The sequence below is a fragment of the Trachemys scripta genome, chromosome 1, assembly GCF_013100865.1.
Source record: "Trachemys scripta elegans isolate TJP31775 chromosome 1, CAS_Tse_1.0, whole genome shotgun sequence".
Taxonomy (NCBI): domain Eukaryota; kingdom Metazoa; phylum Chordata; order Testudines; family Emydidae; genus Trachemys; species Trachemys scripta.
In genome coordinates this window covers 201,420,919-201,441,759 of record NC_048298.1, presented here as the reverse complement: position 1 = coordinate 201,441,759, position 20,841 = coordinate 201,420,919, and the positions used below count along the sequence as shown (strand labels likewise).

The window sequence follows — 20,841 nt, the reverse complement described above, 5'->3', positions numbered from 1 at the left end:
AATGATGCAAACTGAAAGTTGCTGTTAATTTCTTGATTCTTCAATATGCGACTCAATAACTTCGTGTGACAGACAAAATAGAATTGTAAAGAGCACACTTTAGTATGCCATAATTACTATGTTTAAATTTCTCAAGGAATCAAACAGCAAGGGAAACCAACTCCACATTATTTCATATTTTCTTTCATGGTAATGCATTCTTTTCTTATGAAGAATGATTTCCATTTTTAACAGTGAGCTATAATAAAACTGGCTATGGCACAAATATGTTGGTTACATTAATCATTGGTCTCCCACCAGGATGGATGAAGAAGAAATGCCCCTGCTGATTCTTTTAGATTTCTTAGCTGCCTTTGATCTTCAGGTGCTGTTGATATGGATGCAGTCCCTGGTAAATACAGGTGCTGTCAATTAAAGTTGCTCCATTTTGTGTTTATAAGAAAACTCAGAGGGTAGTGTAGATCCACTGCCCCAAGAGATCTCTCTAGTGTGGCACTGTGAGGTTCTATTCTGTCACCAAATGCAGACCCAAATACTTCACAACAATGAAGGCTATGTTGACCCATAAGTTCTATACTTCAGCAATTGCTTTCCAAAGAGGTATGCACTGTACTTAATATGCAAGACCAAGTCACAAAAATCTATAATATTACAAAATGAAAACATCTATTTTTTTTACCAGGAAGACTCAGAATGAAAAACAAAGCATCCTTTAATTCACAGTCAATTATTCTATGGTATAAAGATGAAGACGAAATGTGGAAGAGAGATATAGCAATGTAGACTTTTGTATAAAGCAGGGGATAAATCATTCCAAGAAATCTCAGGTTAACATACCTTGAGTAAACACACTATATCCTACCTCAATACAGAATTATTTTTCAAGTTCCTTCTCCTCTATTCCTGACATTCATTCAAGATATAAGGCTAAATTCAAATCTGTGATACAAGGTTAGGGGTCCAGTGATGTCAAGAGGTGAGGGTCACTGATGAGAACTAAAAACAGAATTTGGCTCATTGGCTCAGATCATCTCCCTTTCATTTGAACATGGAGGGGCCAATCTTGCCTGGATCCCTCCCCTTTCATGTGGAAATGGCCCTTGGTCCTCCTCTGTGCAATTGTTTCTCCTCCCTTGAATATCACAAAAGCCTCCCTGTGGTGTTTAGAGTCAGTTCGGAGGTCCATGATAGCATATCAGCAATAAAGTCTGGTTTCCAGGAAGCCACTGGTACTGGAGCCAGTGCAGAGGCACCAGACATTGGTAACAATAAGCCCTAGCCTACAGCAGATCTTTGTGGATTCCCAGGAATCTCTCGTGTTTGGCAGCAAGTCCCACAGTCCTTTCAGCCAAGGGAAAAATGCAATGCTCCCGGTGGGGTTTTTGAGATGAGAGTAAAACTATGAATGATAAACTCCTATGTTTTGATTACTATTTTATAATAATTTTTACTTGATCCAGGACTTTAACTTTCCTTAATTGTTTTATGCTTTATTATTTTTCATGGCTAAGAAAATAGTTTAGCCCACTGGTAATATAATACTACTATATTTATATAGTTGTCCTAACCACCATCAGATTGTTAAAATCTCTCGCCCTTTCCTAAACCCCATTACTTAAAATGCCTGCAGGCCTTAATGCCTTCAAATCCAGTTTAGTTTATAATCATATTTGCTTTTTGGATGATTTAAAGAGATAAAAATCCCATAGCATAATGGTTTTAATCAAAAATGAATTTAAACAACTCTATACCAAGCAGCTCTGTGGTACTGAACTATGATGATATATTAACAATTAAAATAAATCATCTGCCTTAATGCAGGTACATATTTAAAACACTCTTACAAAAAACTCACATGTATGTAGCTTATTGTTATAACTACAAGTCTTTGTTTTGCTTTGGTTGAATATCGAAGGAACAGATAACGATTACCGAATTTGCCTGGAGCAAGGGGCAGCCGATCATTGCAGTTTGGGAGGAAGATTGTCACCCAGAATTACAAACTCCCTCTTGGTTCTCCCACGTGGGAGGAATAAACTGTAGCAAGTCTAAGCTCAGTCAGAGCAAGTGTCCTGACACATTGGAGCAGCTACAACAAATGGTGCATTTGGGTTTGGGGTAGGAGAGAAGGTTCCATCTATTCCTTGCTCTTGCATTTCCACCTGCCCTGAGTAGAGGATACACCCTGATTCCTCTTCCATGATGCTACCTAGGATGCATGGTGGTCTAATGTGGATTAGGTAATTTTTGAACCATGTTCCACACCACACATACCCGGCCAAAATTTGACTAAAAATTACCTATTCCACATTAAAACCACATTCAGCAAAGTACTTAAACCAGCGCCTATCTTTAAGCAGATAAGTAATCCAAGTGAAGTTGATGAAAATATAAAGAACTTTGTTGAGTCAGAGTTTGAAAGAAAAAAGACCGGATAAATGTAATTGAAAAAAAAAATCATACCAAGAAAAAGGCCATTTTAAGTTGTGGGAAGAGCAAAAAAATCATAGGCATTCCAATGGTGATATACATGCTTAAGAAATAATTATTTCATTGGTATAGTCTATAACTACTAATTTGCACTTTGGGGTGGGACCAGGTTTTCAATCCTTATAATTTAAAAAGACAGCTGATGTCTCTCTCTGTTTAATAAACTTTGTTCCTGAGTAGATACCTTGTGTGCTTCGTTTAATTCTTGAACACTTATTCAAAGATGAGTTACAAGCTCGTTGAAATACTTATCTATGAAATGGTAACAGAATAAACATGATGAACTCCCCCCCCACACCCCAACTCACGTTTCCTTCCCACATTCTTAATATTTACATTTTAATTATGCATCTTTTTATTGTTCCTTTGAAAAATGTGTTTGGGGGAATTTGATTCCCCCTATGTAGGGCCATGCACCTTTCGTAAAGCACCACTTAGCATGCGTCTCAACATGGGAGCATTCCTCCTACCTTTCCACTCTTAATTCTTTGTGATATAGCTGCAAATCGCTGGTTGAGCTCTGACACTTTAGGCTCTATTACTTTTCTGCAGTGATCTCCACGGTTTGTCATCAAGTCTACTGCCTGGTCACGCACAGAGTCCACCTTTGGACGCATATCATTCAGCTCAGCCTTTAAGCGCTACAGTCCATGAGCAAGAGACAGGGCTTGAAGTTAGTAATAAATGCAAAGAGAGAGTGAGAGAGACACAGTGTGCAAAAGAATAGGGAGCAAAACCAAAAAGCAAATTCAGATAACCGTGTGAGCGTGCACATATAATAGGGGAGCTCTGGATAGCTAATCTGACTGTGTATTCCTCAGGTTTAGAGAGGGTGTATGTATATACTTTATTAATGATCTACACTAGCATTTATTGGAAGATGGAGAACATATTTCCAGTTTATTTTTCTAGAGAGGCTGTTTCTTGCAATATTAGTGTACAGTGGAAGAGGTAATTTTTTCAGGTCAGTGGGAGTCCTATGCTTGCAGACTTAAAATGCAGTCTATACCACCATGTAGCATTGCTAATTTTCATGCTATAAAATAGTTCTATTCATGCTGTAGCGCTATGTTACTATTTATCAGAGGGGTAGCCGTGTTTGTTGCTTTTTACAGATCCAGACTGAGAGTCCTGTGGCACCTTTAAGACTAACAGATGTATTAGAGCATAAGCTTTCGTGGGTGAATGCCCACTTCGTCGGATGCATCCCCACGAAAGCTTATGCTCCAATACACCTGTTAGTCTTAAAGGTGCCACAGGACTCTCTGTTGCTATGGTACTATTGTTCATGATGAGAAAAATGCTATGTTAAATGCCCAGAAAGGAGAAGATGAGCAAAATCACCTGCTTCTGCTATTGGAAGCTTGAAGGTATTGCCAAAAACAGGCAAAAGTATGTAAGTGTAGGCTAAAACACTGTAGATTTGACACATAATTGGTCTTTAGGATTTGCGTTGCATTGCCTACAAGAAATGACAGCGTAATAGGAGGTTATGCCTGTATTGATGGAAAGGATAATTGTACTTTATACCTTACATTGGCAAAATTGCTCATCCTATTAAAAAGACTGCCCTGTAATCCTGCTAAGATCAATGTTATGAAGCATTGATTTATTCTCTGAATAAATGTTGGTTTGAAAATTATGGCTGCCTTGAAATTTGTGAAGTTTAGGTTTTGCAAACTGTTCCTCAATTAGCATGTACTGACCATGTTGTTAAAGCACGGTCAAATATCCGGGTGACTAAATGTCACACAAATTCATTCAGGGGACAACAATCAATACAGAGCATAACTCAAGGCAGAATACAGCCTCAAGTATGAAAAACTGTCTTAGACTGGATGCAAACTCTGAGCCTCATATGCTTTACAGTGCATGTCAATTTTTAATAAATTGGATCTGATGATATCGTAGTGCTAAATACTGCCCTGGATCTGAGGGCAGATTTGTTGTTTGCAATGGGGACCTGTACATGCATTGTATATGCCACATAATATCCCTTCAATAAATGATAAGCCACTTCAACTAGGATTATTCTCAGTTGTATGTTGCCAGTGTAATCAGTGTTTGGTAAGCTAAAACATTATGATATGAATAGCAAGCACACAATGATTCACAAAAGAAGGGAGCAGAGAGGAAAAGGAGCACACAGATACATTTTTCTTTTTTAAATAGATGCATTTGAGGTAATAGTTTTCAGCAGAGCTAGGCTTAAGAATAAGTGTTCTGCTCACTATGAAGTCCCCAAGCCTTAAAATAACAAACATATTTCATTTTTTTTCTACTGCAGGGCTTACTTTTGCTATTCATTACAATATTATTAAGCAATTTATAAGCTGTTGGAGGATAGATTTGTCAAGAGAAAAATAACGTTTCACTATCTTTCATGATGCGCTTTAAAACCTCTAGGATAAAAAGCGTAATGTATATAGTTTTTTAGAATAAAATAATAAATGCTTTCCAGAAGACTGCATGTGTTACCTTAAGAACTTCCTCTTTTTGCTGAGATTTTTGTTTTTCAGATTCATCCAATAATATTTCAGAACGATACATCCAGGTTGTGATGTTAGCTACATTCTGATCAAATGTCTCAATTTGCTTTTGATATTCCTGTATGCAGAAAATGGTAAGTATTTATTAAAAAAATAATCATAGCTGAAATAAAAGAAATCTGTGATTATGCAAACTGTGGCAAACATTGCATACATTATAAAGCTAAAATTAACTACTTTTTTCCAGTAGTGCTCTCTCTCATATGTGTGTTTATATCCATTGGCAGTATGTAAATATGTATATGTATTAGAGAAGAGCAATAGTGACATATTTAAGGTATAAGTGGGTTTTTCAATTTGACTTGGACTAAATTCTCTGGTTATTGCACCTACGTGAGTGAATTTAGTCCCCACCTCTTTGAAAGCAAATTGAATGGCTATTTAAATTCCTCATTTTGGCTAAGGAAGAATTTTAAAATGCTTTCTTTTGGAAAATTTGGATTATTTTCTCATATTTTTATGAATCCCTATATTGATACAAGTACAGCTTCTAAAACCCGGAATCTCTCTCTCTCTCTCTCTCTCACACACACACACACACACACACACACACACACACACCTATTATCTGTGTGAGCAAATGACATTGCCCAGCTGAATTTAAGTTTTTTTAACCTACTCCCATAATCCGGCATAGCTGCAGAAAACTACAACAAGAGTGACCAGTTCCCTAAGCTACTTCCTCTTCACAATACTGCCCGTTTGTCTCGCTGACTCAACAGCAGGGCACAGCCCAGAGCCTTGGTGAGGCAGAAAAGAAGAGATGCCAGCAGTGAGTCTCTATATATTTGTTACTCTGCACACACACACCCATCCAAATTCTTTGTTTACAACCCACAAAACACCACTGAGGTCAGTGAACATATCGACACAGAATCTGGTGACAGTGCACCCATGTATACATGTATTCTAATGGGGCCTAAAAGTGCAATGTAATTGGGTTGAGCCCATAATATTGACATCCACACCTAGCCATATACTTAGGCTTAGTATAATTTGGTGATGGTGAACTAGAAGCACAAATACTTTTATCTTACCAACAATAGGTTGAACCACTCCTCAGCTCGTGAAGTTACTGCTATCCAGTTACTTTTCTGAAGGCTGAGCTTATCATCCACTAGACCTTCTTTTTCCTTAAGCACCGTCCTCAAACCCTCTCCTAGATCATTGATGCTCTTTAGATGGAGCTGGCGTTTTTCAATCTCCTTCTGTGTTGCCTGTGGAGAGTGTGCCCGGGATAATTACTTAGTAAATATGAAAGGCCGTCTGGAAATAGAACACCTCAAGAAATTAAAAATTATATTTGTCTCCACACTATGATTATAAAGTACAAAATGTTAAAACAGAATGCTAATAGGAAAAAAACACCACCACCTTCACTGGTTTACTATTATGCTATTACTATGCAGAATAGTCCAAAATTAAAGCATACTCTTCCAGCACTAAAGACATTTTAAAGATGTCTCATACCCTCAGAGTAGTTTTTGACCAATACCTTAATTTCAAAGAGCGTGTATTACTTGCCATTACAGTACATAGTTCTAATGTATCATGCAAGATGTTCAAATTGTATGATGGTAAGAAGTTTTATTATTTAAGACAAAAGCCTAAAAGCTAATTTTTAAATAAGAAAAATTATCTATTAAAATGCTATGCAAATCAATATTATAGGATAACTAAACTGAAAATGTCAGTACTTTTTTCATTACAGTATCACAATCCTAAAGAAATAGCAATATTATTAGTTTTAAATACTGTGGGAACCCTCCCCCCGCCCCCAATATCCAATGCAGTCTTTTTCAGCTGTAACCCTGGCCTCTTAGTCCTATCTGTAGTAAGGTACTATCACTTGGGACTGCACCCTGCAGACTAAAATTCCACAAATGGCCCATTTCTCACAGTAAGAATGAAGATCAAACCTTGGGTGCCGTAAATATGCACATAGTGGTACAGCCCAGACTCCCAACAGCTCATTGTCTCTCTCATTCCTGTTATGTGCTTAGATTTAAAATGATATGCAAGTTTACCCAATGTACTTATTCTGACTAAAATTTGCGATAAAGATGCCAGAAGTTCACCAAGGGAAAAACCCAAAATATAAGCCCTATGTAAACTAGTATGAAGAGACAAACAGAAATACAGCACTAAACAGTAACCACAGCTAGGATTTGCTGAATTCTCAGGAAGTGGCTCAATTTACCGTCACTTGATACCACAGCTAATCAGTTAGGGAAAACTCCTTTCTGAACCAAAGCTGGCCGTTGCTGCTCAAACGATGCAAGTCTGCATCTTTTATCTGTTTAGGGAACAAAGACCTAATTCAAAATGGCAAAGCTCAGAATGGTGAGACGGTTAAAAAATGCTCGGAATGACATACAAAATAAAGTGAGTGGAGGAGACAGCAGCTATAATGAGCAGTCACCAATAAGAGAGCAGGAACTGAGGAATTTTCATGAATACCTAAATACATAAAGGAGCAGAGCCTCAGGCCATCAAGAGATGGACTGGCACAAACCTGTCAACCACCATTTCCTGCATCCAAAAGGCCAATGTCCTTACTGACGTAGAACCAAATTTACAGCCAATATCCACCACATCTCATATAATCCCACATTATTAAGCTTATATTAATGTGTTCTCAGTAAAAGCAAAACTTGGCAAACATAAAAAGTAAGAAGAAAACTTACTCCCATTGGTACAACAGCAGCCCCAAGTGCATTTAGCAGATGTTTTTAAACTTACTGTATAGATTTGATGCATACATTGCACTGAGTTAATGATCTGATACCGTATTTTTTCCCCTCAAAAATAAGTTTTTACAATTAAATTCCAGATAAGGATAAGCAGTTTTAAATGTTCTACCAAATTACAGTATGTAAGCATTGAGGAAGAGAGTTATGTGACAGAATTTAAAGAATATTAAGAAAGGGAATATGAACAATCTTTTCTAAATTTGATTTCTATGGGACTTGAAACAGAGGTTTGAGATTTTGCCAGCTTCCAGTTAGTCTGGAAGAAATGTAAAGACAATCTTTTCCAGAACTATTTTAGCTCTTCTGCTCTTGGGGAAAAAAAAAATACTCAATTTATTTTGAACAATGAATACTGCTTGGCTGCAGCTTTGGGTGAAGGTTCAGGTCAGTTTCTATTTTGTCTGAATGGTTTAGCCCGTCCAGAGTTTGAACATGTTTTGAATGAAACCTTTGAGACGTGTTCATTATTACTTATGACTATTTTTTTTATGAAAAACTCAGGGCAATCTTGATGACCATCCCCTCCATAATACACAAACTTTAATCCCAACTGGAACAACAAGCTTCATCTAATCACAATCTAACTTTTAAACAGGCAGATAATTTTTACACTATTAAGTCAAATCTCCACTAATTAAAACTGCAGTTCAAAGTCAGATATGCCCTTCAAGTTGTGACTCAAAGTCTAGTCTGTTGAGCTTCTAAGTTGAGCTGAGCTGGAGTCATCTCTCTCTCTCAAATACTGAGGTCTTGACCAATTTTTTTCCCCTTCAAATATAAAAAGCTGTTGTTCCAATTACCAAGTGCTCTGGGCACCCAGACAATAACCAGAAGTACCAATCTCATATGTTAACCACTGTAAGAAATAGACTGATCATTCCATCAGAGGTAATTAAGCAATACCTGCTCCCAAATGCTGACCCTGAGTAAGATAAGACAGCTTGCCAAACTATATTGAAATCAACAGCAAAACTCCCATTATTTCAGTGGGGTCAAAATTCCATCCTATATGTTTCATCAGAAATTCTGGACTGGGTTCACTGAAAATCTACTTCCTTCAGTTACTACATAATTTCATTTATCTAGTCATTTTTTTAAAATATGAAATTCAGAATCCATCCCCATCTCCATTCACTGTTACTCTATGTATATTTTTCCACAGTAATAAAATAAGACAACTTTAGCACTTTTTTTTTTACACTAGCACAAAAAAAATTACGTACTTTTAACAGATTTTATATATATAGCAAGATTGAGATACATGTGTAATGACCCCTTTGCAACATTTGGTATATTTATTTTACTTAAAACTTAAAATTACACACAAAAACTATATTAAAAGAATGCATATTTAGGTTGCAGAGTCAAGCACTAAAAGTTAGGAAATACCAAGTTATAGTTGTTCAGATAACATTAATTCAGTCACCTTGTGTATTATGATAAAAACATTAATTACATGATCATATACATTTTTTCCTCTACTGCATTAAGTGCACATGTTGGATGCACAATAGAATTAAGCTTTCACAGACAACCGTAAGTCTAGCATTTTCTAACTTTTGAGGGTTTAACTTTACAACATAAATAACTTTCTTCTAATATAGTCTGTGAGTGTAAGTGTATGTGCAAATATATAGAGTCAGATCTTTAGTACACGTCATTTTGTATGTTCTCTAATATTTCCTTTAAAAAGCAATTTTGTGGACATGCTTATAAATAAATTTTGGACATTTTCTTAATAAAGTTATAAAAATAAAACAACAAAGGATAAGGAGGAGCAAGGAAATCTTTAACATGAAACTGTACAGTGAAGGCTTCCTTTGAAATGTGGTGTTTAGGCTTCTTCAATTATATTTTATAATGATGAAGTAGTAGTATACATCAAATTAAGCTGTGTTTGTTCATTTTGCAAGAGCACTAGGACCGTGACTAAAATAGTATCGAGGATAATACTTTAATTGCATCAGTCATTATTATATTTCCTTTAAAAATTCACAAGCAAGACATGATGGATGAAAGATTCTGTATGATTTCACGCTGGATATATAAATCCCCCAAGTGATCCTAATAACTCACAGAAACCCTATAAAGGAAGGAAGTTAGGTTGCTTAATTCTCACAAATGGGAATACTGTATTACTCAGACGTTGACATGATATCCTTTTTACTATATCAGTCCAGGAATTTATTTATTTATTTATAGCACATCTATTATTTTGACTATGTTCTGGCCCTTAGCTATGAATCATTTGGCACAATTTTTTAGCTAATTTTATTTCGTTGATCTCACTGACAGAAAATATATTGCAAGCTACATTAGCCACTGTGATTCAGTGTATTTTGATTTAATTTATACTCATTATTATTGTACACTCTAAGATAAAATATTATATTAATGCCCTAGCAGTTGGATCTGATATGGAAGTTTTCTTGGTAATGCTATGGCATTTCCATTCTGAAAACACAATACCACAGCAATTAAATCTTTTATCAGACGACTCTGGCTTTAAAAGCTTAGGTAAGTCCCAGAGACTTCAATGTCTTCCATGATAGCAATTCCATAACCTCTTGTTACAACTTCTTTTTACTGTTTAATTCTTTTAGTTACAAAATTATTTCTAACATTTTTTTCTTTTTCCTGTTGTAAGTTATACTTTTTTAGAATAGAATTGTACAAAATGGAAAAAAAAAAACTAGCTTGTCCCTTCCCTGTAAGAGGGCATGACTGTTGTGTACAGAATATTGTGTCTAATTTTATGTGACTTAAGCAGGCTTTCACTATTTCCTAAGGAGACTTTTTTGCAGTCAAATATCAGTCTTAGGATGTTTTTTTCTTAAATTTCAGATTAAATTTGTCTTTACTTAATTTCATATCCTACTTCTGGTTGGACAATCCCTCTGCTTTATAATCTCTGGTACTGAAACTGAATGGACTGCAGTAATGAAGAATAGTGCTGAATAGTGCTGTACAGAAAGGGATTGTCATCTCTCTGGTCAATTATATCCACCATAGCACGTGTCCAGTTTTCACATGGCTATCACCACTGATGTTTTCCCCTTTCTTTTCTAACTTCCGAAAATTAGTGTTTTCTAAATATTTCTCCACAATGGCCTTTTCCTGGCCCAAACCTCCTCCTACAGCAGTTAATTGGGGATTTGCCATTAACTTCAGCAGGAGGAAGATAGAGCCTAATGCTCACCTTACCAATAGTAGTACATTACAAGGCGTACCAAGATGCCTCATTAATCACACACTCCCACACCTGATTCTAGCACCCTTATTCATGATGTACTCTTATTTTCTCAAAGGTTCCATTGAAATTAAGGTAAGAGCATCAGGCCCTCATTGAACATTACCATATTGTTAAGAAGTAGATCTAGGATGACTTCTCTGTTTGGACTCTCTACTTTCCAGATCTTCACATTTTCCTGTGCATAATTCATGAAAGTCCTTGATAATTCATATTATCTATAAAACCCCATAACATGCACTCTCTCTTTCTCTCTGTAGTGTGACAACCACCTCTTTCATCATGTCAAGCCTCAACATTTTTCCTTCCAGAATTGGAGGCCCTGGAGTAAATCAGTCTTGCTCCAAAGGTTTAATTCTTAATTATAAAATCCTAGTGCCATCAATATTGGACTGCCAGTGCATTAATCAGAGTGTATAATAGTAATGAGTATAAATTAAATAGAAATATTCTGAATCACAGTGCCTAACACAGCTTGGCAAATATTTTCTGTCTTTGAGATCAATAAAATAAGTTTAAAGACTTAATTCTGTGGGGGTTTTTTTGTGTCTGTTTGTTTTTTAACAATGTTTACCGGATAGGCCATAGGGTTGACCTGAGAGGTTTATTTAAATACATACACACAAATAAAAATGCATTTCCTAACTCCAACTGGAAGAGTGCCTCTTCTTATGCTGGCTACAATCACCGGTCACCCTTTCCAACTTATTCTGGGCTCAGCTACATTGGGAACCAAGGCCCCATTCCCCAAACACAAACACCAGGTTTCCCTCCTAAAGGGAAACAGCTTTTTACCTAGGAGATGCCTTTTCCCTTTGCTGCACATAAACCTTCTCCAGCTTGCTTCTCACCTTTTCTCTCTCCTCTCTCCCAATTGGAAGAGGTTTTTAAAGGTTATAGGTTGCCCTTTAATTGAACTCAGGTGTCTATAATTAATCCAAGGTAATCTCTTTTCAGTTCATAGGAAAAAAGACTAATATTCTATGACTGATTTACCTGTCTTCAGCCACCTTTTCAGAACTGTCTGGTCTGATTTTGTCACAATAGATACAGATGTATTAAAGGGAAACATTAATATCCAGGCTTCCCAAAGATTAGAAGTTGTTTATGTTTTAAATCTTTTTTCAACCTTCTTTTAAAGCAGATTTGAAACAGTCATTGGTTTTGTCTGCACAGATTCAACTCCAGTTCAACCAAGTATTGCCTGAGAATTTCTCTATATCTTTAAAAATAATTTTAAAATGCTCAATTACAGCAGTCCTTGCAGGATTTATAATCTCTTCACAGTGCTATGAAACATTAATAATCCTTTATTGGAAAATATGTCTTTGAAGAATTAATACTTATTACATCTGTGACAAAGTTCCTCCTCTATCTTAGTGGGTCCTGCGCTTATTGGCAGATTTTCTTGCCTCAAAGATTCACCATGTGGGTTGGGGAAAAGCCCAAAGACCTTCCCCTCTGGAAGAACCCACAGTCCAGGTCACTTGGGAGGTTTGGCGGGAACCCAGGCCCGCCCTCTACTCCGGGATCCAGCCCAGGGCCCTGTGGACTGCAGCTGTCTATAGTGCCTCCTGTAACAGCTGCATGACAGCTACAACTCCCTGGGCTACTTCCCAATGGCCTCCTCCAAACACCTTCCTTATTCTCACCACAGGACCTTCCTCCTGGTGTCTGATAACGCTTGTGTTCCTCAGTCCTCCAGCAGCACACCCTCTCGGCTCCTTGCGCCTCTTGCTCCCAGCCCTCACACTCGCACCACAAACTGAAGTGAGCTCCCAGGTGCCCTGATTAGCCTGCCTTAATTGATTCTAGCAGCTTCTTCTTAATTGGCTCCAGATGTCCTAATTAGCCTGCCTGCCTTAACTGGTTCTAGCAGGTTCCTGATTACTCTAGTGCAGCCCCTGCTCTGGTCACTCAGGGAACAGAAAACTACTCATCCAGTGACCAGTATATTTGCCCTCTACCAGACTCCTGTACCCCACTGGTCTGGATTTGTCACACATTATAAAATTACTGCTTATTGAATCATACATTCAATGAGCCAAATTCTCCTCTCTACAGCACCTTTACAGAGATGTGACTTCACTGCAATCAAAGGAGTTGATAAAAGTATAAAAATGGTGTATGGGGTGGAGAATAAGCCCGTATATTTATGTAAATATTGCTTTATACATGCTAAAAATTCTCGAAGCAGAACATTCCTGCTAATGGGATTATAAACCCAGCCTGGTCTGCATATATACACTTCAATAAAGGCCTGCTGTTTTCACCCAGTGTTTTTTTAGCTGAGCTGATTGAAGCAAAAAAGAGGTGAAGTGACTTGTCGGAGGTCACACAATAAGTGATTGGTTCAGGCTGGATTTGAAGCCAAGATTTTCTAGATACCAGCTTTTTAGTGTAACCACTAAAGCATCACTTCCTCATGAGAATATGCAGTGCTATATAATATTTCTGCAGGTTAGCAGAAACAGTAACACAGGCTTGGTTCAACTTTAATTACAGTTCAAGTTGGTTCAACCATTCAGCACATTTCTCGTATATGAAATTTTAATGAACTTTTCTTTCCTTTCTTGATTGTCTTAGGGAGAAAAAAATTTAATGGTCTACCTGTTTGTAGCAACAGTAAGACATAACAAGAACTTCCTACTGTGTAACTGCACTAATCAGCAGACCGCAAACCCTAATTATGCAACTTTTAGAGCATTAAGGTTCATATCTAGTAGTTAAATTAAAATGAATTAAAGACAAACCTTTCCATTTAACCTGCTTCAAGGGTGTATGCATCAGAATTATTTGGTAAAATAAAAAATAAACTAGCTTCCCTGAGCACGCAGGGAAATATGCAGATGGTAATGCAGCTACATCTCCATTTCAGCAGAAAGGTACTGTGTAGTTCAGCATTAGCAAACAGTGTTTTTGTTTTCGTCACTGGAAAATGCACCAGGTGATTGGCAGGCTAGTTCTGCATGATTACATACTTCTTCCCTTGAAAATCTGACATTTGTCATTTGCTATGGAGGATGAGATCACAGGACTAACCAAAACTTCATGCAGTCTGATGTAATATGTAGACTTCACCACAGGAAAAAGAAGTAGGTGAACATGAAAAATACTGAGTAGTAATGGGGGTTTCACAAACCAGGGGTAAACATTTACAAATAGAGGCAAATCCTTTTCCTATTCACTTGATTAGTGTGACAGCAAAGCGTATGCCACTAGAAGATTAACCTTTCAAACTAAGGAAAAAAGGCTCAGGTCACATCATATGGTTAAGTAGTTATTAAAAAAAGTAAACCAAAACCAAATCTTGTTCCAAACCCCGTATCCACTGCACTCTTCTCAAGGAGTATATGCAATTGTGTCCATATATATCTACAGTACAAGGTGAAATTCAGTAAGATCTTTCATTTTTTTTTAGGCACAGGTCTACTGAACAAAACTAATCGGGGGGGAGGGGAGCAGGGGGAATTACAAAATGTTGGCCTGTAAGCATCTACAATTTATATATAACAATATAGCTTCAGAGTTCTCCTTGTTTCTTGCATGTTGTTGAATGACTAGCTTAAGCTTTGGATATGGGCATAATCAGAAGATATGTATAGTTTGAATATACTGATCACTGAGTTTCACATAATTAAAACTCAGTTATTTGTATGGCTTCCACAAAAAAATAAGCACACTTCGCAGCTGAAAAGGTAAAGATAGGCTCAAGGGGTGAGATACCTGCATGAAGTGAAAGTTACAGAAAAGGGGTAGCTAAACGGAGTTTTGAAGTTTCTTTGCCAAAATTATGAATGCATTAACCAAACCCTTAAAAGATTCATCTATGTCAGATTTTATATGCATGTCTGTAATGATGATGATTGGTTTTGTGCATGTTCTTATCTGGATATGGTGACAGTAATTAAATGGTAGCAACATCGTGGTTATACTTTTTGATACTTGTGATTACCAAACATACATATAACCAGAAGTTCAACTATATAACAAAATTAATTCTTTACTACATCAAAGGGGCTATTAAAGCGCTAATTGAGTGACTCAGAATATTATGAGCTGGATATCTGTTTCACTCTTTGACCTTACTTCCTGTTTGTGGGTGGGGGTTTTGTCACCATTTTTGAGTTTGCTGTTCCAATAATAAAAGCACCATGTTCTTTAGCTTATAGCAGCTGTAAGTAGATGGTGTTATTTTACCTTGTGTGGGTCCCTGTACGAAATCTAGTTTCATATTCAATACATTTCACTGTAATTACACATATTTTTTCTTATATGTGTACCTAGTACAATATCCTAGAACCAGTAGATTAATAATATGGATTATTACTCTCAAATTACATTTTGACTGTGGTGTAACTACAATGTAATTATAGTTATTGTGTAAAAGTAAAAAAGCAAGCACTGTAAAGTATACACAGGTTGGTCGGTTATGCATACAAATATTTTATTTCAATTTTGCCAAAAGGATTTTGTGTATTTTATACCACCCCCAACTTCAATGTTTTTTTTGTTTTTGAGCATGCTTTTTAATGTCCTTTGTAGTGTAGATCCTTTTATTTTATCTGTTTATTTTATTTCATGGATAGCCCTAGAGTCAGGGATAAAATTACTTTAAGAAGAAAAAGTTTGAGAGTCACAAATAAGAAGGGAAAACTAGAGCATCCACAGCAAAAAACAAACAAACAAAAAGCACTGTTGTGATGTGGGATGGCTGAACATATATAAAACATTATATTTTATCAGTCCTGTTATCTGCAAAAAATGGAAAGACTGCATTAGAAATTCAAGTAATTCAGCTTGGCCTTGATCAGTAAGATTGGGGAGCTATTTTCAAACAAGATTTATCTTAGAAAGGCTTTGCTATTTTAGGTTATTTATTTCACCCTCAGATACATTTTAGCAGGCATACATGATGCGTGATGTTTGATGTGTCTGCTGGCCTAGTGAAAATGCAGTCTGCAATTTCTTTGACCATATCAAATTATAGTGAACAAAAATGTTGTATTAACTGAGTGAGCACCTTAAAAGCTTTGAGAGCTTAACTTTAAAAATAATGGCATTGTCTTATGTCAGGAGACTGAAACTACAAATAATGACTCAAACACATAGATACTTCCAATGAGTTTCACAGTTAATGGAATGTCAATGGGACTCCATGCTTGAGAAACTATAAATATATGATAGTTGTTTTTCTAGTAGTATTGGGCTTTGGAATAGCTGTGGGTTTCAAATCTCATTAATGTTAGTAAATAGCTTCCCCCACACTCCCCAAGTTTTTAACTGGAAATTTAAGGCCAAACAATTTATGCCAAATAATAGCATTATCTACATGTATAGATTGATTTTAATCACCCTAAACTCAAATTCTTGTTCTGTGAGAACAACATACCTCTCTAAAATATGACTGCTATCCGACAGGTTTAACGTATTACTGATATGTGCAATAATATGATGCTTAAAACCTTTTAAAGTCACAATGTTATCATAATGATGTAACAACGTTGTTCACAATTTTCAACTAATCAAGTTTCCAGATTTCTGTCACTGCATATTTTATGCATATTCAAGAAAGCTAAATGTAAGTGAAGCATATGTAAATGTACAGTACTCTAGATTATTACCTTGCCCCAGGCAACTTCAGCATCCAAATTAGCAGGCATTCCCTCCACCGCTGATCTCTTTGTCAATTCTGCATCTGTCACTGCCAGCCACTCTGTCAGAGCATTCATTTCCTTTCGTAGCTTCCGGGACAATTTCAAACATTTCTCTAACTCTTGTTTTTTTTCTGTCACCTGCATAGGAAAAATATGTGAATTTTAACTCTTTAGTCAAACTAGTTTGTACTTTCCTGCTGGCTTGTATTTTTGTATGCATGTCTGCCTTGCAGTTTGTATATTTACAATATACGATGTATCTTTCTTATTCCTCTCAATATTTATAGTTACGATTAATGTATTGCTTATCATGTCAATTTGTCTAAGATTTTTCTGTACTGATAAAAATCACATAATTTAATTTTGAAATTTTATACAAATTAAGTCTGAACTAGTTCACCTCCAGAATGGGGAATAACTAAAAGCTACTCCCCTCCCATTTGAAGACATGTGTGTCATGTTAAATGGCAACAGCTGAATTAGAAATCTTTCCTTATGACTCAGAAGAGCCAAACCCCCTTTTTGGAAACTATGATGAATTTTCCCATGGATAGTTAAGCACACTAATGCCGAGCCCAACAACTTTCTTTGTGCAGCAACATTGCATCTGAGGCAATTAATATTGTACTCTAATCACTGTGTGAGGTGTGTATAGTAAATAAGACATGGGGCCACACACTGAAGACGGAAGATAAAACATTGAAAAGCTGCTCACTAAGCACCATCCATTCTATGTACTAACTGAGGCAGGAGTCTTACACAAAAGCACTATATGATAATGTAATTAAAAATTGTATCATAATGCCTAATGCCTTACGTCCACCAGAGCTGGCTTCTTCCCACTTCCATTCGTATTGCAAAGAAACCCATCAACTCCTTCCCACTACTCCAACGTGTGGAGGGCTGTCATCTTGTGTACCCTTCTATTAGCCCATATCCCATGCTGATATAAAGAACCCCTTCCTCTCCTTCATCTATTGCCCCTTTACACTAGCCTGATCCAATCTCACCCACATAAGGATTCATTCTGGGACAAAGCTGGCTACTGAAAATAAATACTGAATGACTGGATTAATAACATCCCTAAATATGAACAACCTCATCAATGGAGAAAACAGTTTGAAAAATAAAGAGGCAATTTAATTTATGCTCCTTACACATACTTAAATTAGTTTGTCATGCTTTTCTATCACCATTAATTTTAAGAACAATCTTGAACTCTCATGAATTCAAAAAAATTAGAATTAAAAGAGTTTGTTTTTCCCAACTTGAAAGCAAAGTGATCAAAGAAAGATATTTTAGAACTCAGTTATAGGTCATTAATGTTTAAGGAAAATACGTATCTCTCTGCTAACCAGTCACTATTTAAATGAAAGCATATCCTCCTGAGTTTTATTTTTAATTGTTTTTAAATTGCACAGCCTTTTTATTGATGATCCATTAGTGAAACAAAACAGCATTATACATATTATAGGTGGAGCTTGCTACAACACCTTTCATTAACATTGCTTAACACTTTCCATTCTAATACCCTGTTTTCAGTTCCTTATAATCTTTTTCCCAATTTTAAATGTTCTGGCTGAAATTTGTCATGCTTGCTCTCTGCTTTGCACTGATGATGAGTGTGTACCTTTCAGAAAAATGTTCATTCTAGTTCCAAGAATGGAGTTTTGGGAAAATAGGTTGTTTTGCCAATGTATTTTTTTTTTCACCCATTTATTTGAAAAGATTTAGTGTACATAGAGTTTGAAGCTGAAACTTGAAATTTAGGAAGGGGGGTCATTCTGGGGTCAGTAATGGGTCTTTTCCTGTCCCCATTAAAATTCACCCAGATATGGCCAAGTTATAAACCTGTGAAAATGGCCATTTGCACATGCTAGCTAGAGCTTTTTAGAGGCTTACTACTAAAATCTCAGAACACTCCATCTCCACTAAGCTCCAGATACATTAAGTATGCTCTCAGCTCCAATTAAACTTCCCGCCTTGGACAGGTTGATGCTGCAGAGATGCAGCAACCCTGTTGGGCTATGGGAAGGTGTATGTGCCCACAGCCAGGAGGAGACCATGAATTTTACTTTCACCTCTTCCACTGACTGGTGTGAATAATTCTGTGCACTTCACAATCCTCAATATTTAACATGCTCCTACCTTAGGAGGTAGGCAAATGCTGTAGCATGTCCTTCCCTTGAACTGGGAGGTTGCAACCTTAATTCAGCCCCATTTGTGTATATACATTATGATATAGTCTTTAATTGCATGAACACATACTGCCTGTTCTAAAGATACCTGCCTCATTCAGTGCATGGGATGGACAGAGAATGAGGTGGAGAACTGTAAGAAGTAAAAGGAAATTCTCTTGCATTTAAGGCACTGAACTGAGGTCCAGAAAAGTTGGGTTCTATTTCAGACTCTGCCACAGACTTCCCATATGAAGATAGGCTCAGACTTCGATGGCTGCATTGTTGCAGGGGGGATCTTAATTCTGTTATATTCTAACTACTGAGTGCTTGCAACCGTGACATTCTTTTAGTGATGTTTTTTGTAACTATTCACACATAAGCGTAAGTTGGCACTTGCCCCCTTAGCCACTCATCCAAAATACTCCAAATCTGCTTACTTTTAGGGAATACTGTAAAAAACCATGTAATTCTCAGGCATGAAAATTCAGGCAACTTAAGAAGTTGTTTATTTATGTAAATTACATTTTTAAATATTGTAGAGAACTTACAGAACCATGAATGTATGCTGTATTTATTTTTGAAGATACACATGTATAAACACAATTAACTTTACAGTTTTGTTGTCTTTTGCTTCTGTATGTTCTTTATATAATAGAAATAAAATTTCATGATTCAGAGATCTACTGTATGTGCCCAGAAGCTAATGTTATATTGATTTCCCCCTACTTTGTTAATATCAATTTTTAAATCTATTTTTAAAAGAAAAATGGGAAACACTGCCATCTTAAGGCCTTTTGTTTTATACAATAATCCCAAATAGAATATGTGCCATTTATACTAAAAACTGCTAATTAGCATAGTTTCTGAGCTATTATTTTCTTTTTATTGAAGTGATCATTGTTACTTTTGATATTCTGTTACAGAACTGAACTTATAGAGAAACCGCAATGATTTAGTAAAAAAACAAAAACAACTCTTCATAGAACTGAAAATATTTTGACATAAAACACAAAGGAACTCACTTAAGGACTCTCTTATGGCTTTAAGCCACATTCCTGGATGGTGGTAGATTGCTGAGGAAGGACTGTGAACCTGCTGTAGGCCTTGCCTGAGAATGTGCAGTGTCTCAGGGAGGACAAGGCAACACACTCAATGGACTGCCCCTCCCATTCCCTTTCACATGGTCCAGCTCCCTTTTATGCTGACACAATGCCCAGGCAGGGACATAACTCCACCCTTTCTTGACTGCCAAATGGGTTCTAGCCCTGCACAGCCATTCACAACTAAGGTAGCCATCCCAAAGCATTATAAGTGTGTGAGACAGATATGTTTTGTATAAACATATGTGTGCGTACACACATATGCACACACACACCCCACATGTGATGGTGATACACAAGTGACACATTTAACCTTCTGCACTCTCCTAACTAACCCATCTCTGTGAGGGCCATTTCTAAATGTTAAAACCATTGAGGGGCTTAAAACAGATGCCATTTAAAAAATAAGTGTGCCAGGAAATTACTTCTCCCGCCCCACCACCCCCATTTGCACAGAATTCTCATGCCAAGCCCAAACTATACTGCCTTTAGACTCTGGACAGACAATATTCAGTCCTGAACCAGTGGTAGGTTTGAGGTCTGATATCACAAGACCCATTAGGACTAGAAATAGGAGTTTTCTTCCATTGCAAGATAGTTTCCTAGTTTTCAACTGGAACACAGGCACTTGTTTCTAGTTCCCAAAGGGCACAAAATTATTGGACCTTAACACGATATTACTATGCATATTTTTAAAAAAAGCCATATTTGGTAATAGCTAGACATTTCTAAAAATGTGTTAATTAGATTTGTCCCAACTATCTGAGGCCTATACAGTATATGGCCCCAATTCTGAAAAGCACTTGAGCACGTGTTCAAGTCTAAGCATCTCTATTTAAGACAGTACTTAAGCATACACTTA

General features: G+C 36.7%; 1 protein-coding gene across 11 annotated transcripts in view; it reads right to left on the bottom strand.

Annotated features, from left to right (window-relative positions):
* Positions 1-20,841, bottom strand: part of DMD (dystrophin) — a 1,855,422-nt gene that overhangs the window by 1,071,504 nt on the left and 763,077 nt on the right. For 10 of the 11 annotated variants that reach the window (XM_034754682.1, XM_034754655.1, XM_034754674.1 and 7 more), the window contains 4 exons: positions 16,667-16,837; positions 6,077-6,256; positions 4,969-5,097; positions 2,961-3,131 (listed from right to left, as the gene is read on the bottom strand). In XM_034754682.1, the coding sequence (XP_034610573.1) occupies positions 2,961-3,131; positions 4,969-5,097; positions 6,077-6,256; positions 16,667-16,837 (651 nt within the window). The remainder of the gene's footprint in view (positions 1-2,960; positions 3,132-4,968; positions 5,098-6,076; positions 6,257-16,666; positions 16,838-20,841) is intronic. The other variant, XM_034754710.1, reaches the window with a different exon arrangement.